Genomic DNA, 16,468 nt, shown 5'->3' with positions numbered 1-16,468 from the left:
CAGCTTCTGTGGCCCCTGACTTTCTTCCTGCCTCTCCTTCTTACTCTCCTGGCTGCCCCTTCTACACAGATGCCCACAGGCGATGAGAGAACACTGACATTCATGGCTTCAACTATCACCTGCTGGTGAATGACGGCAAATCTCCATTTCCAGCACTGACTCAGCTCCTGAGGGTCCAACCAGACACTGTCACCTGAAGTCCTCCCAGAACCATAAACCCAACATGTTCGAAGCCTAGCCGTTAGCACTCTCCTCTTCAAATACCTGCTCCTCCCCATCTTGTCACTGGCCTTTTACATATGCTGTTATATTAAGAACACCCCTTCCTCCATGCCTGATCAGACTCCGTTTGTGGGCTCACAAGGAGCTCCAGCACCACCTCCTCCAAAAAGCCCTTCCCAAGCTCTACTGCCTTCTTCCACCAGATGGGGTCAGGTGTGCTCTTCTGTACCCACAAGACCTACGCTTTTAGGCCCTTACTGTATTATGACTGATCACATGTTTGCCTGCTTCTCAAGACCGTGCTCTTTTGGCACTGTACCCCCATGCCTAGCACAGGGCCCAGCACGCAGCAGGCTTCTCGTGGATCTCTACTCAATTAACAGACTTGCGAGAAATTTTTCAGACTAGGTACATTTCTGACCACCTTGAAAAAAAGTTTTTTTAAATCTAACTCTTCTTCTTTAGTACAACCATAAATGTTTCTTATTCAAAAAGATAATTCAAGGAAATATCTCAATGGCTGCAGTGATCCCTGGCCTGGGAGGTTTGGTGAGGTTTCTAACTTCCTTTGTATCACAGGAAAGTGACAGGGAAGAAAAGACAATCACGTGATCTCCAAATAGTGAAGATTATGAGGAATTCTCTTGGACAAATGCTATCTCACTTCTCTACGTACAACTCACAGCACACCTGACCAAGTGGAAAGGGGACAAGACTAAGAGTCGAATAGCCTGGGTTTTAGTCCTGGCTCCAGCACATACCGACTCACGCAGGAGGCAGAATTAACACCCACGAAAACCAGTGAGAACACTGGAGTCTTCTGCCCAGGGGCACTGATGATGGGAACGTAGAACTTAAATCAGCAGTCTGGGAAACACAGAATTTAGATGAGCTCCAGGAGAAAGGGAAAGTGTGGGAAATGGCAGAAATAAAAACAGATGAGAATGAGACACGGCTAACCAGGGCAGAGCAAAAACTGATGGGCAGTAGGCTGGAGTAAGATTTTTAAGGGAGACTCAAGAGATGGGTCTGGAAAGAAGACAGAAAGGAGAAAATAACCAAAGAGAACATTAATGTGACAGCAGAAAATAGAGCATTGACTAAAAACAATTAAGGCTTATAAAGTCAATACATTACCTTAAAGAACACAGGCATCACAGTAAAATAAAAATAACCCTGAATTTAAACTAATATTAGGTCTAAATAGTGGCCAGTCCAGTGTGACCTAGCACACTACAAATGACAACCCAGCACACTGAAAGCTCTCTAAGGTCCCTGTGAGCAAATGGGGGGGGGGGTAAGTGCTGAGTGGCCTATCAATGCAGGCAGCTGGGAATGAACGAAATCACGGCTCCAGAAGCAACCTGAAAACAGCAAAGCACTAACAAAAACATAAGAGATTTAAAGACACCAAGTTCAGCCACGTCATTAAACACATCAAGGATGTGGTCTGCACTCTCCCCACATCTCCTCTACCTCCCTGGTTCCTGTATTTTATCCAGAGAGGTAGTGCTTGGTCCCCTACTACAGGGCTTTGCTACTTCAGAATCTCTGGGGGTACTTGACATAATGCAGAGTTTTAAGCCCTACCCCCAGCGACTCTAAATCAGTAGCTTGGGGTGGGACCGAGAAATCCAAATGTTGGCCACAATGTACCAGGCGATTCTGATCCAGGTGACAAATGGACTACATTTTGAGAAACAAAATCCTTCATGTTAAAAAAAAAAAAAAAGAAACTTTAAAATATCATTAGCACAGGAAAAAAGAGACCATCTTTTCAGATTTGATTAGCCTGTGGGTTTGCTAAGTAATCTTAAATTTTAAAAAAAGTTAAAGGCTTTTTCCACAGAATTCACACCACAAATATATGACTATGCGCTGGGCTCACTGACTGACACCAGAAGGGCACTCAGTAAATACCCATTCCTCCTTTTCAAAGGGAGTCTTAATGAGCACTTTCAGGTATTTATTGCTGGCTGACTACCAAGGGGCAGGGAAGCAACCTCTCGCTCATTTTGCAGGAGCTGCTAACTAGAAGCAAAGGCAGGCGGGGAAACCTCTGTGCTCGTGTGTGACAGTCGTAGGCAAAGTTACAATCATGCTGTAAATGAGGGCTAAAGGGGAAGGAGCCACAACTGCCCTACCCCGTCTCCTAAAGGCAAGAGGCAAAGGAAACAGAGCGGCATCAGTTACCTCTCGAGCAGCAACAGAGAGCAGAGTGCTCATGACGGCCAGCACTTCACTGATGTCCGTGTCGGCCAGGTCGCCTTTCTCAGGTAACAGCAGAAGGCCGCCTGGATCCTTATCACTGAAAGGACACAAATTAGTCATGACACCTTGTTTCACGAAGGGGATTTTCACGCTGTCTATCTCAAAATGTTCCAAAAGAGAACCTAGCAAGATTTCACTGTCAGTTCTATGGGATGTGAGGAGTTTGGGTCAGGAAAAGGCCAGGGTCCCAGCTGGGTCTGTGCCACTGTCTGTCCACATGTACTTATGTAAGCACAGGCCCATAAATCTTCAAGTCCTTAGAAAAGATTCCAGGGAATAAATATGATGAATAAATCACCTTGGCCACCAACAGGAAATAAACCTAATCTCATGACTGCTAATCTGACAATCCAGGCTAAGCATTCCCTGTGTCTTCAAAGTTTCTTAACATGAGCCCCAGCCTCTTTCATCATCCTTGATACTCGATTCTGAAGACATTTTATACAGTCCTCTAAATCTGGCCTCCGTACCAGGTATAGTCTCACCTGCAGACAGCTGCTCAGGCTTTTAGTCCCCTCCCTCCTTCAAGAGTCTATACCTCTAATAATGCAACCTACAGGCCCATGAGCTTCTTTGGGAGTCAAAGCAGGTAATGGTCTCCACGTCACCCCTCTCAGCACAATTTTTGCTAAACTACCATTCTGTGCCTCTGCAGTTGGGCTTGGGCTTTAAGGTATCTGGGTTTTTAGACTTGAGGACTGGACCCCAAACTCCTTCAGCTTCTTTTTTGTCTTCAAAAATCATGTAGAAACTGAAGCATTCAAGGAGATTCCCCATGGGTTCAACTCTAAAGTGTCTTACAGTGACTGGGACTTGGAGCAAACTCTTGACAAGACTATTATTCTACCACTATTTTGGTCACTTCTGAGTCTAGTGATACCTTACTCTAGAAACCTGGCTGAGTGAGGGAAGTACTTGGTTACTCCAAAAGCACATGAAAGGAAGGGAGAGCTCAAGAAAACAACGTTGCAAAGATCTGAAATACTGGACAACTGAAAAGAACTGTAAACTTACCTAAAATACGTGCAGAGCGAGCGGAAAGTGAGCTGCAGGGACTGCTTGTGTTCCTGCTCAGTGACATTCTTCTAGAAAACAAGACACTGCGGATTCAGGAAATCTATTCCACAACATTCTAGAGCCCTAGAGCAGCACAAAATGCCACAGCCCACTGATCCCAAACATGGGGAAAGCCGGGGTCAGCAGACCACCTCACGGGCCCAACTTAGACCTGGCCTAGCGCGAAGAGGGAGCAGAACCAAGAGATGGCAGGTTTGCTTCTGTTCATTGCTGAAGCTGACATTTTCAAGCCTTCCTGCAGGAAAGCATGATGCAAATGTTTAGGAAGGTGACTTCCAAAAGATGTCTATTTTCATCCCTGGGCAGGCCATCCCAAGAGGAGGGGACAGAGACAGAGCGCCTTTCTTGTGAGCTTTCTGTTTGTTTTTTTTAAACAGGATCTAAGCTTTCTCTGTATAAGTCCGAACAGCCTACGGTGACAGTTAAAGGAATCACACCCCCTGATGAGGCTATGGGTTACTCTGGGGGCACTTTTTTTTTTCTTAATTCAATAAATGTGTTGAACACCTATTGCTATGCAAGGCACTGGGGGAGATTTCCAGAGGATTTAAGACCCGGGGCCCTGCCTGGCACAAGAGGCTGGGAGAGATAAGATATGGTCACAAATGACAGCAGTTCAATTCATCTGCATGAGAAGCGAAAAAAAATATAGACCTTACCACTGCTGTCAGATAGATGGGCAAAGGAAAAGTTAATGAGCTATGCTTTACTAACACACAGCAATGTCATTCAAGAGGTCGCATGCCCTCTATTTTTCCGTGTGGGACACGAGCTAACAAAAAAACCATTTGCTCAGCTGCCTGATAAATGCTTCCAGCAAACAAGTGGGACAGAGATTCATCCACAATTCAGAGTCAGCTGATACTGTCAAAGGTTAAAACTCACGAAGTAAAAACTGATCCAAAGGGAACCCCTCATGCACTGTTGGTGGGAATGTAATTGGTGCAGCCTTTATAGAAAACAGTAATGGCTTTTGAGGGTGCTCAAAAAATTAAAAACAGAACTACCATATGATCCAGCAAATTCCACTCCTGGATGTTTATCCAGAGAAAACAAAAACACTAATTAGAAAAGATATATGCACCCTCATATTCATTGCAGCATTATTTACGATAGCCAAGATATGGAAGCAACCTAAGTGCCCATCAACAGATGAACGGATAAAGAAGATGTGAGATATACACACACACACACACACACACACACACACACACACACGATGAATTAATATTAGCCATAAAACCTCGCCACTTGTGACAACATGGATGGACCTAGAGGGTATTATGCTAAGTGAAATAAGTCACACAGAGAAAGACAAATATTGTATGATTTCATTTATATGTAGAATTTAAAAAACAAAATAAATGAACAAACATAACGAAACAGGAACAAAGTCATAGATACAAAGAACAAACAGGTGGTTCCCAGAGGGGAGAGGGGTGGAAGGAGGGAAGAAATAGATGAGGGAAATTAAGAGGTACAAACTTCCAGCTGCAGATTAAATGAGTCGCAGGTATGAAATGTACAGTGTGGGGAATATAGTCAATAACTATGTAATATCTTCATATGGTGACATATCATGAAATAAACTTATCGTGGTGATCATTTTGAAATGTACAGAAATATTGAATCACTATGCTGTATAACAGGAAATAATGTAGTGCTGCAGGTCAATTATAACGCAAAAACAAACTCATAGAAAAAGATAAGAGGCAGGGGTCGGAGGAACTGGATGAAGGCAGTCAAAAGGTACAAACTTCTAGTTATAAGCTAAATACTCGCGATGTAACGTACAACATGATAAATGTGATTAACACTGCTGCGTGTTATATATGAAAGTGGTCAAGAGAGTAAATCCTAAGAGTTCTCGTCACAAGGAGAAAATTTTTTTTTCTGTTTCTTTAATTTTGAGATTTCTTTAATTTATATGAGATGATGGATGTTCATCCAATTTATTGTGATAATCATTTCATGATGTATGTAAGTCAAATTATTATGCTGTGCACCTTAAACTTATACAATGCTGTATGTCAATATATCTCAATAAAACTAGAAGAAAAAAACCTGATCCCTCAAGCTGATATGGAAATTTTGCAGAGAGCTGAAAACAACCAAAGATCCTCCCTCCTCTTGGAAATCCTCCATCACTTAACCTGAAAAAGATTCTCCTCTAAACACCTATTGCGTATAGGGTCAGTTTTTCCTTGTGGCAGTGCCCCCAAACAGACTGCAGTCATTTGGCATCACATTTTATGCTTCTTTTATTCCCTTTTTTGTTTCTATGGGGCTTTATGCATCCGACAGGGCACTTTTATTGCATTTACTAATTAGTTGTTACATACAGAAATGCCCTTTTAAATGCTGCATCTCGTTTTCTTCATCAAAGTCTTCTCAGTACTTCTAATAGTTGTTTGTCTAAACAGACAAATAATGATTATTTGTTTTATTCTTTCTGATTGTTATTTTTAAAATTTCTTTTCCGTGTCCTACAGCACTGGCTACGCCTTCTAATATAATATCAAAGAGAAGCAGTGACAGTAAGCATCCTTGTTTTATACCTCACTTTGGAAGGGACGAGTCAGTGTCCCAAAGACCAGTACATTGTTTATTGTAGGTTTTGGATACATGCCCTCCAAGAGATTAAGGAACTTCCCTTTTATATCAAGTTTGCTAAGGGTTTTGTTGTTTGAACCATCATCAGAAGTTAATCTTATTAAAATTTTTTCTGCATTTATCAATATGATTTTTTTCCTCTCTGATTTCATTGACTGATTTTCTAATGTTAAACCATCCTTGCATTCCTAATTTTGGGCGGGAAGATTAAAACTTGGTTGTATTTTCTTTACAGATATAAACTGAAATATTTATGAATAAAATAAGTCAGGGATTTACTCTGAAATAATAATGGGGGTGGGAGTGGGTGAAGTATATTACAGATGAAACAAGATTAGCCTAAATTTATAATTATTGAATCTAGGTGATGAGTACACTTGGGGGGTTGGAGGGATTCATTATATGTATTATTTAATTTAGTTTTGTGTTTAATTTTCCCATAATAAAAAGTTAAAATGGCGGCTTCCCTGGTGGATCAGTGGTTAAGAATCTGCCTGTCAATGCAGGGGACTCGGGTTTGAGCCCTGGTCTCGGAAGATCCCACATGCCGCGGAGCAACTAAGCCCGAGCGCCACAACTACTGAGCCCACGTGCTGAAACTACTAAAGCCCGCGTGCCTAGAGCCTGTGCTCCATAACAAGAGAAGCCACCATAATGAGAAGCCTGCACACCAGAAGGAAGAGTAGCCTCCACTCAACACAACTAAAGAAAGCCCGCGTACAGCAATGAAGACCTAATGCAGCCACAAATAAATAAATAAATTTATTTAAAAAAAAGAAAAGTTAAAATGTTGGAACTTCCCTGATGGTCCAGTGGTTAAGAATCCTCCTGCCAATGCAGGGGACTAAGGTTTGAGCCCTGGTCGGGGAACTAAGATCCCACATGCTGCAAGCAACTAAGCCCACGCGCCACAACTAGAGAGCCCTCATGCCGCAGCTACAGAGCCCACACACTCTGGAGCCCATGCGCCACCAGAGAAGCCTGTGCACCACAACTAGACAGAAGCCCGCGCACCACCACGAACAGCTCACGCGCCGCAATGAAAGATCCCATGTGCCACAACTAAGACCCAAAATAAATACATAAATAAAAATAAATATTAAATAAAAGGTTAAAATGTTAAAAAGAACACTTGGTTGTAGGCATGTCATAAAGCTGAAGGAGACTAAACTCTCCCTTTGTGATTCAACAGGTTCTAAAACAGAGGTCAGGATTATCTCTCATCCCCACCCTGAGTACAGCGCTATGTCCTTAGATACTTGTGTCCCACACAAAACTTTGCACACAGTATTAAATACACATTTGGGAAACTGAAACTGAGAGGATATTCAGAGAAAACAAAGACTAATAAGTTTCACCCCAACAGAGTTCTGGAATGGAATCCATACTTTTAACGTAAATAATTACCATCATGGTGAAGAGATGGTCCCGCCGGGTCTGTCGATCAGGAAAGAAGACGGCAGCCCCATTAAGAAGGGTATTCCTGACTTCTTGTTTCAATATTTCCATGGGTGCAGAGTCTCCATCCACCCTATCCACCACTGGTAAAAATGAATAATCGGCTTTAATATATCCCACCTATTCACTTACAATATATGTATCGTCTGTAGCCCATACACTCGCTACCAGAGCAAAGAAATACTTCCGTACAGGCTAGGCAATGTAAAGAAATTATATTTTTATTTGTTTACGTTTAACAAAAGTAAAGACTCTATGTACCAGTTTTTACATTATTTCTGTCCTTTTGAGACACAACTTGGCGAAGCCTTAAAAATAACTTCAGATGATCATGTGTTTTCTTCTCAATTAATATTATCATCTCCCCCACCTCAATCTATCAGCCTCATCCCCGTGTCTCAGCTGAAGTAAAGACTGGAGTGTGATAGCAATTACTCTCAACTCTCAACTCTTAACACAACTGTATATCAGAAACCAGGAAGAAGTCGTTGAAGAGGGACTAAATCCTGAACTCCAAATAATGATTCAAAAGAGGATCATGGAAACCCATTTTCCAAAGATGTAAACCCTTTCCTGGGTTTGCATGGTCAGAGGACCCCCTGTTCTCTAAAGCAAAAGGCCCTGCAGGCTACGAGCTCAGGGTCACAGTAAAGAAGAACCCCAATCCCTACCATCACACAGGTGTGTGTAGAGCTCCTTGGCGGCCTCTACCCGCCTACGGCTCATGCTTGGAGCCTTGGCGTCCTCAGAGGGGGCCGACACGTCTCCTTGCAGCACGGAGAAACAGCTCTGGAGGAGCTGCAGAAGCAGGGTTTGGGCACAGATGCATTCTTCCCTTGGGCTACAGAAAGACAAAGGACATCAGAGAGCAAAAATGCAAGTTGCTTTTACCCTCCAAGCCAAACATCTATCTACAAAGGACTCTCCCCGCTAGGCATCAGGATCAGTAAAAAGAATGCCAACCAGAGGCAGAAAGGTGGAAAGGAAAGAACAATGGGTAGTGACTGAAAACACAGACCCTGTCTGACTGTGCCCACTCTGGGCAAAGAAATACACCTCTGATTCTGTTTCTTCAGTAGTATAATGAGAATACTATAATACTTGACCTGCTTATCATTATGAAGTTGTAATATAAATGACAAAATGCTTGCAAAAACACCGCCCTAATAAAGCACTTTGTAGAAATGTAAGGTGTTTATTTTCAACAATAACCAAATCTTTCAAATCAGAGCAATATAAACTAGTAGGAAGTAAAAAATCTTGGAAGAAAAAAATTGTCCATTTAGAACAGCAAAACTCTGTTTTCAGTTGTGCTTATCAATATCTGATTATCACCTTGTAACAAATTCTGACTTACTTTTGCTTTAATTTACTGTAAAAATCCCAGAAGATCTGCAAATCAAGACCCGCGAAGTCCAGAAAAGATCTGTATTTTAAGCCACTTTCCTTCTGCTGTACCTAAAAAATAATAAAGACCAGAAAAAATAAAATTGAAACATGTATTTAGAGAAATATTGTAGTGGCTCATTTACTTCTCACTGTTAAGGGATAAGGTGGCTCCGCATGTGTAAAATTCCAACATAACTGATGCTTACTCTTAAACTAAAAAGTCCGTGAACAACTGTTTTTGGTGTGAAACTTTCTAAAATACGTGTGTGTGTGTACGTATGTACGTGAATGTATATATACACATAACACATACACACACATCCCTATGAAAGCTCCTTGACTTCATAGATTCTACACCTGGAACGTAAGAGAATCTTTACTTGGTGATGATTATTGTCCAGGACCATCCTGCAGCATGTTTTGACCCTTCCTTGCATGTAGGCTGAAAGATCAATTCTACTGTAATCGCTTCTGCTACTCCTAAGCATCTCCCTCTCATTTGCTATGTTCTGCTGTGATAGGAGAGCTCCAGTAACAAAGACCAAACAATCCATATACAAATTGAGTCACCAGCCTCTGAACATGCCCTGAAGCAGAATGCAGGTCAAGAGTAGATACTGTTGCGTAGCACATGTGAGAGGGCTCCACGGGGTTCCTGAGTGATAAGCCATGTTCTCTACAGCGATGGCTGCAAGAACCTTTCTTTGAGTAGACTGTCACTGTGTTTTTATTAGTGACTGTAGAAGTCAGTATCAAAAACACAATGTTCACAGCAGCATTGTTTACAATAGCCAAGATATGGAAGCAACCTAAGTGTCCATCAACAAATGAATGGATAAAGAAGATACGGTATATGTATATGATGGAATATTACTCAGCCATAAGTAGAATGAAATTTTTCCATTTGTGACAACATGGATGGACCTGGAGGGTATTATACCTAATGAAATAAGTCAGACAGAGAAGACAAATACTGTTAAGTTTTCACTTATATGTGGAATCTAAAAAATGAAATAAACAAGCAAATATAACAAAGCAGAAACAGACTCACAGTTGCAGAGAACAAACTAGTGGTTACCAGAGGGGAGTGGAGTGTGGGGAAGGGCAAAAATAGGTGAAGGAGATTAAGAGGTACAAACTACTAGGTATAAAATAAAGTTTAAGTTACAAGGATATAATGTACAATACAGGGAATATAGTCAATATTTTATAATAACTTTGCATGGAGTATAATCTATAAAAATATTGGGTTACTATGTTGTATACCTGAAACTAATACTGTAAGTCAACTATATTTGAATTAAAAAAAATCCTGTTATTATTTTTGGTACTTTTAGTAAACAAAGAGAATTCACCTACACTTCAGGAATAATTCTAGGACTTAAAGAAGACATAAATTCCACAAATGTGCTTTGTCTCCCTGTCAATCAAAGCTGGGGCTCTTTAAGATCTGCATGTAGGTGTATCCCAGGAAACCTCACGATGGTGGCCACATGCCACTTCGTCTTCCACTGACTGATGCCATTAATGCCCAACGCCTCACTCCCCTTGGCCTCCCAACGTCATCACAGCAGCATGATGCCTGCCGTCCTCATTCGTACTGCATGGCTTCAGCAGGGCCAGGTTTCACTGGTTGGTGTTCCTTTCCCCAAACACTGTCATTACTCTTCCCAAAGGAATGAGGTCTAACAACTGAGGAAACACTACCAGGTCGTGGGCGAGCTGCTGGATGAACTGAAGGGTCCTGAGGAGCAGTGTGGCCCCACAGACGCTCTCCTCCACGCCCTTTCTGCAGTGAGTACGGACGATGCTCTGCTCTGCTTCTGCCCTCGCGGGCCGGAGGTACCCACTGATGCTCAAGCCTTGTACTCCCAGGCGCTCTGCCGACTCCTGGCGGGTGCAGAGGAACTTCACCATCAAATACTGGAAAAGGACAAGACAGAGGTGAGAAGGACTTAGAAGCCCCAGGTACTGACAAAAGGAAGATAAAGGCCTTTCTGGGCAGGTCTTCCTGTGACTTTAATAATTAATGAGGTACCACTATGCCTAGCACTGGAGACACAAAGTATAAGCCCAGCATCTACAACAAACAGGGAAGAGACAATACAAACGCTGAAGTCAGGTTTGGGGAAAGATGGCAATAAGAGAAACGGCACTATTCCTGCTTCAAGGCAAAAACAGGATAAAACAGGATGAATAAGAGAAGGACGTCTGCTCTGTGGCACAGTCATTTTGAAACAGCCAACAGCTATATGGTGAAAAGAGTCAATGACTGCCCTAAGGGATCATCTCCAAGCCCCCAATTACCTGTAATCCATGTGCTGGGAGCCCAGGACACAGCCTTGTCTGCTCAAAGCTAAAACCATTTGCAAAGCCCAACTTCTATGCACACTCTCTGCTTATTATAGTGAAAGCTCCTTTGTTGAGGGCCTTTCAGAATCCACTACTCAGCTGCACAAATATTTACTGAGCACCTACTATGTACAAGCCCTAAAGATAGTTCTTGTTTCTCTTTTTTAAGCTTCTTACTAAGATTCACAATGGAGGTTAAAAAAAATTAAGTAGCCAGATAACCATTGTTTCTACGAAAAGATATCTCTCTTGCATTTAGGCCTGTGGACTTACTGCTCCCTCAGCCTGAGAGGCCCTTCTCCACACCTCTCAGCCTGGCTAAAGATGACAGCTTAATCAACTTTCAACACTTGGCATCGCACCAACTTTCCTGGGAAGCCTTCCCTCGTGAATTCCAGGCTGGGTAAATGTTGTTCCTCTGGGCTGCAGCAGCCCCGTGTGTCTCTTTATCAGCCCATATCACACTGTCTCATACATCTGTGTCTCCCACTAGACTCGGAGCTCCGTGAGGGTCATGATCGCGTGTGATTCACCTCCAGGGCCCCAGTGCTGGCACAGGGCCGGCACACAATAACCGCTTGATAAGCACTTACAGTACAAAGGGAGGGGAGTGGGCAGGTGTGCGAAGGCCACACCTCACTGACGCTTACCTTGGCAACCCTGCACTGTTGCAACTTGACATCTGCTTCATCCCACTCTTCCTCCAGCTCAAACCAGCCAATAGGATCATCCTCGCCAAGGTTATCAGACGGGCAACCAATCCTGTAAACACAAAGGTAATCACAGAATGTTCTCCTATTCCTAAACTTCTCAAGGGTCTAATGAATAAGGCACCACCTAAATGGCATTTAACTTGTTTACACGGCCTGTCGGTTAACAGTCGAGGACGGGGTGTGGCACGTGGGCCTCTATGAGCATACAAGGGAGCTGGCGGTAACAGCCTCCCCATTTCTCAGCCTCCTCATCTGTGCAATGGGAACTATTATTAGTCCCAAATATAACCTGGGAACTAAGGAGAAAGTCTGCTTCCCTAGATAACTTGCTTATCTGAAGAATGAGACCTGAAGTCAAGGCATCTGAGATGAAGCTACTCAGGAATAAGGTACAATGCAACAGCTGGTGTGTGCTTCTGGAAAGATCCAAAGGAGAGGCAGGTTCAGTTTTCTTTCCCTAGGTCTGGCTAACATAGGTACGACCGGCCTGAGATTCACAACTGCAACAACTGAAGGGTAAAAGCTGAGGAGCTTTCAGATCCTGAAGCTCCAAAAAAGGAAAACTTCAGCCTTCACAGGCCTCAGGATTTTTCCCTATTACTTAAGAAGTCCTTCCAGGGAAGCATTTCAACCCAAAGGCTGAAGAAGTACAACTGTGTGCTGTTTCTTTTTTTTTTTTTTAATTTATTTATTTTTGGCTACGTTGGGTCTTCGTTGCTGCACACGGGTTTTCTCTAGTTGCGGCAAGTAGGGGCTACTGTTTGTTGTGGTGTGCGGGCTTCTCATTGCATTGGCTTCTCCTGTTGCGGAGCACAGACTCTAGGCACGCGGGCTTCAGTAGTTGTGGCACGTGGTCTCAACAGTTGTGGCTCGTGGGCTCTAGAGTGCAGGCTCAGTAGTTGTGGCGCACGGGCTTAGTTGCTCCGTGGCAGGTAGGATCTTCCCGGACCAGGGCTTGAACCCGTGTCCCCTGTGTTAGCAGGCAGATTCTTAACCACTGCACCACCAGGGAAGCCCATGTTTCTTTTTAAAATTGGATACTTGAATGGTACTTCCTTTTTACGAATTAAATAACTGAGAAGGAGAAAATGGCAGTCTTTTCAAGTAACATTCCTAAAACTTTAAACTATTTAGTCTGTGATAGGCTAACAAGCTAGCCAACACATGGGTATTCTGTATAGATAAGATAAGCCAACACAGGGATTTACAAGAAGAAAACAGCAAGAAGAAAAAGACAAAGGACCCAGAGTAGGTTTTGTAACAGAGAGAAAAAAACATTCTCTTCTTACAGTTAAGTCTTTCTTAGCATAAACCTTTCATGATATAGTTAACCCTAAAACCAATGGGACAGGTGGTATTCCGTCTTAGCCCAAAACCATGCCAATGACTTTCATCAATATGGTGTGTTTGAGGATTTTTCAATTCACCCTTTGGGAGTCATCAAGGAAATCCTTGAGATACAGAGAGCTGGCAGGATGTCAGAGAGTGGGGAGAAGCAACCTTGCTCACTACACCCACTCACAGGCAGGGTGGAGAAAACAGAGCTAAGAATCAGTCCTCTTAAATATGTACAGCAACCAAACAGCTGGTCCCAGAGTGTGCTAACTGACCAATGTCTGACCAGAGGGCAGACAAAAAAAAAAAAAGGCAAGAAGACAGACACATGTTTATTACCATTTTGACCTCCAAACTGGAGAGGGACTGATAATATGTAGCCCAAGCAAATCAGGATTTCAGAGTAGTTCAGGCTGGAACCAGGAGCTAAAATCAACAAGGGACTAGCAAATAAGCCTGCATTTAGGTTCCAAAAAAAATCATCCTATATAAGATGTGAAAGATCTTGTTGGACAGCAGGTTTAGGGGAAAAAAACCCTATATTAATATGTCCCAGGAGTGGGACACAGCTACTTAAAAACAAGTGTATCTCTAGTTATTGTTTAAAAAGAAAAGCATCTTTTAAAAAAGCATGTATGCATGATGGGAGAGAGATTTGTTTCAATTCATTTAGAGGGCTGAAATTAAGACCACAGAGTTGAAATTACAAGTGTAGATTTCAATAAACATAGAATATGTTACTGAAGTGCAGTGAGTTCTCCATCATTAAGGATATCCTAGGGAGGCTGAGTGACCCTTTGTCAGGAATGCCACCAAAGGAAGTCCAGCAGAGAGAGGAAGTTACTCTAGATCCTTGCTATTCCACGTGTGATCCGTGGTCAGGGAGCATCAGAGTCGCCGGGGAGCTTGTTAGAAATGAAGGTCTCAGGCCCCAGGCAGAACCACTGATTCAGAATCCGCATTTTCACACAATTATTGGTGGTTCATACGTACATGAAAGCCTAGTAGTACAGTACTCAGTGATAGTAAAAACTCCAGCACCCCACTACCTGTGAAATACAGGAGCAAAAAGGGCAAGTCTCGGGCTCAGCTGCATGAGTTTTAACTTGCTACTAGTAATAAGGGAGGTAACACTGTCCAAGAGGTCACCAACGACGTCTGTGGCTAAATCCAACAAGTCCACTTCTAGACTTACCTCACCGACTCCGGGGTAACACCCAACACTGTTGCCCACTCCCTACCTCTTTAACCACGATTTTCCCCTGGCTTCCCTGCTGCTTCTCTGGCTGTTTTGCTCAGCCTCCCTTTCTCTGCTGCCCCATAAATGCTAGTGCCTCTCAGCATGTTGACCTAAGGTCTCTGTTCTTTCTTCCCAGCCCACACACTCCTCCAGAATGACCTCTTCTAATTCATTTTAAACTATCAACGAGGGCTTCCCTGGTGGCGCAGTGGTTGAGAGTCCGCCTGCCGATGCAGGGGACACAGGTTCGTGCCCCGGTCCGGGAAGATCCTATATGCCGCAGAGTGCCTGGGCTCGTGAACCATGGCCGCTGAGCCTGAGCATCCAGAGCCTGTGCTCCGCAACGGGAGAGGCCACGGCAGTGAGAGGCCCACAACAGGAGAGGCCACAGCAGTGAAAGGCCCGTGTACCGCAAAAAAACAAACAAACAAACAAAAACCTATCACCGAAATGTCTCTCATATCTCTGCCTTCAGGACAACATCTCTTCCAGGTTCCTGACCTGTTTATCCAACTAGCTGTGGGATATCTCAGAGGCTTCCTAGAACCTCAAATGCAACAGGACCAAAACTGAGCGCATCATCTTCCCACAAACCTGTTTCCCCCGAGGTATTTTCTGTCTCAGAAAAAGGCGCTACCAATGTCCCCTCTGGCGAGCCAAGAATCCAGGACTCACTGATGCCTAAGCCTCCTTCTCTCTCCTGCTGTACATCAGTCACTCAGCAGGTCCTGCCGCTTCTACCTTCTAGCCGTCTCTTCAATCGTCCACATCTCTCCATGGCTCCTGTTGCTGCTCTAGTTGAGGTTACCCACACTCTGGCTTCCCAGGTGACCGTGACAGCCTCCCCCCTTTTCATCTGGCCTCCCCGCTCGCTCTCCTCCAGCCCACCTCACATAGCAGGCTCCAGAGCAGCACTTCCAAACCACAAATGCGATCTCTCCTCGTTCTTCTTGAAGCTCCTCAGCAACACACTCCACCCTGCTCCCTTCCCCTGCCCCCACGGCTTTCAAGATAAAGTCTAAACCCTGAAACAGAGACAAAAGGGCCTTAACAACCTGACCCTTTCCTAGCTCTCCAGCTTCACCTCTCCCCACTCTCCAACTCACGGCACACCTCAGCAACGTGGGGCTCGTCAGTCCCTTGTGTACGCCAGACCCCACCTGAGTTCTCAACTCTGCTCTGCTCTTTGCTCAGGCCACTCTCCTTCCACTTCTTCAAGTAGTTAATTAGCTTTAGCTCATCCATATTCAACACTTCCTCCGGGAAGCCTTCCCTGATCAGGTCAGGTGCTCTGCCATATGCTCCCAGAGCACCTCATCCCTCCTACCCACCTCGCATTTATAGTACTGTGACACTGTAGGCTTTATCACCTGTCTTCTGAGCTAAACAGTAGGCTCTACAGAGCAGGGAACGGGCCAATCTGCTCATTACGGTATCTTCAGTACCTAGCATCAGGCCTAGCACATCGTAGGTGCTTAATAAATATTTTCAGTAAAAACACAAAAATAGGAGGAGGGAAGCTGGGGCCTGGGTAAATTTTCCAGTGGCTAGATAAGACTAGAGACCTCAGGCTGCCCACAATTCAGGCATGTATTATTACCCAACCATTTTGAAGATGTGTACACCTGGTCACAGAAGGGACCGAGTAAGAGACTATGAACAAATTAAAATATATGTCTTCACATGTGCTGCCAGAAAGCAATGAATGCTCATGGCCACTGAAGATGGGTTAGTGGCAACTTTTCTATAAAGAAAACGTATTTCACCAATAAGAGAATGTATACAATCTTATTAACTA

At 43.7% G+C, this 16,468-nt stretch overlaps 1 protein-coding gene across 7 annotated transcripts in view; it reads right to left on the bottom strand.

Moving 5' to 3' along the window:
- Window positions 1-16,468, bottom strand: part of ZZEF1 (zinc finger ZZ-type and EF-hand domain containing 1) — a 113,579-nt gene that overhangs the window by 60,064 nt on the left and 37,047 nt on the right. For 5 of the 7 annotated variants that reach the window (XR_009537487.1, XM_060133662.1, XM_060133664.1 and 2 more), the window contains 7 exons: window positions 12,033-12,144; window positions 10,738-10,953; window positions 8,999-9,099; window positions 8,313-8,482; window positions 7,591-7,724; window positions 3,508-3,578; window positions 2,416-2,530 (listed from right to left, as the gene is read on the bottom strand). Coding sequence is in view for 6 of the 7 variants with exons in the window: in XM_060133662.1 (XP_059989645.1) it covers window positions 2,416-2,530; window positions 3,508-3,578; window positions 7,591-7,724; window positions 8,313-8,482; window positions 8,999-9,099; window positions 10,738-10,953; window positions 12,033-12,144 (919 nt within the window). In the remaining variant the exon portion in view is untranslated. The remainder of the gene's footprint in view (window positions 1-2,415; window positions 2,531-3,507; window positions 3,579-7,590; window positions 7,725-8,312; window positions 8,483-8,998; window positions 9,100-10,737; window positions 10,954-12,032; window positions 12,145-16,468) is intronic. The other 2 variants (XM_060133663.1, XM_060133667.1) reach the window with 1 other exon arrangement.

The sequence above is a fragment of the Lagenorhynchus albirostris genome, chromosome 20 (assembly GCF_949774975.1).
Source record: "Lagenorhynchus albirostris chromosome 20, mLagAlb1.1, whole genome shotgun sequence".
NCBI classification, from domain to species: Eukaryota; Metazoa; Chordata; class Mammalia; order Artiodactyla; family Delphinidae; genus Lagenorhynchus; species Lagenorhynchus albirostris.
The sequence above is the reverse complement of the archived record's forward strand: the minus strand, read 5'-3'. Positions and strand labels throughout refer to the sequence as shown.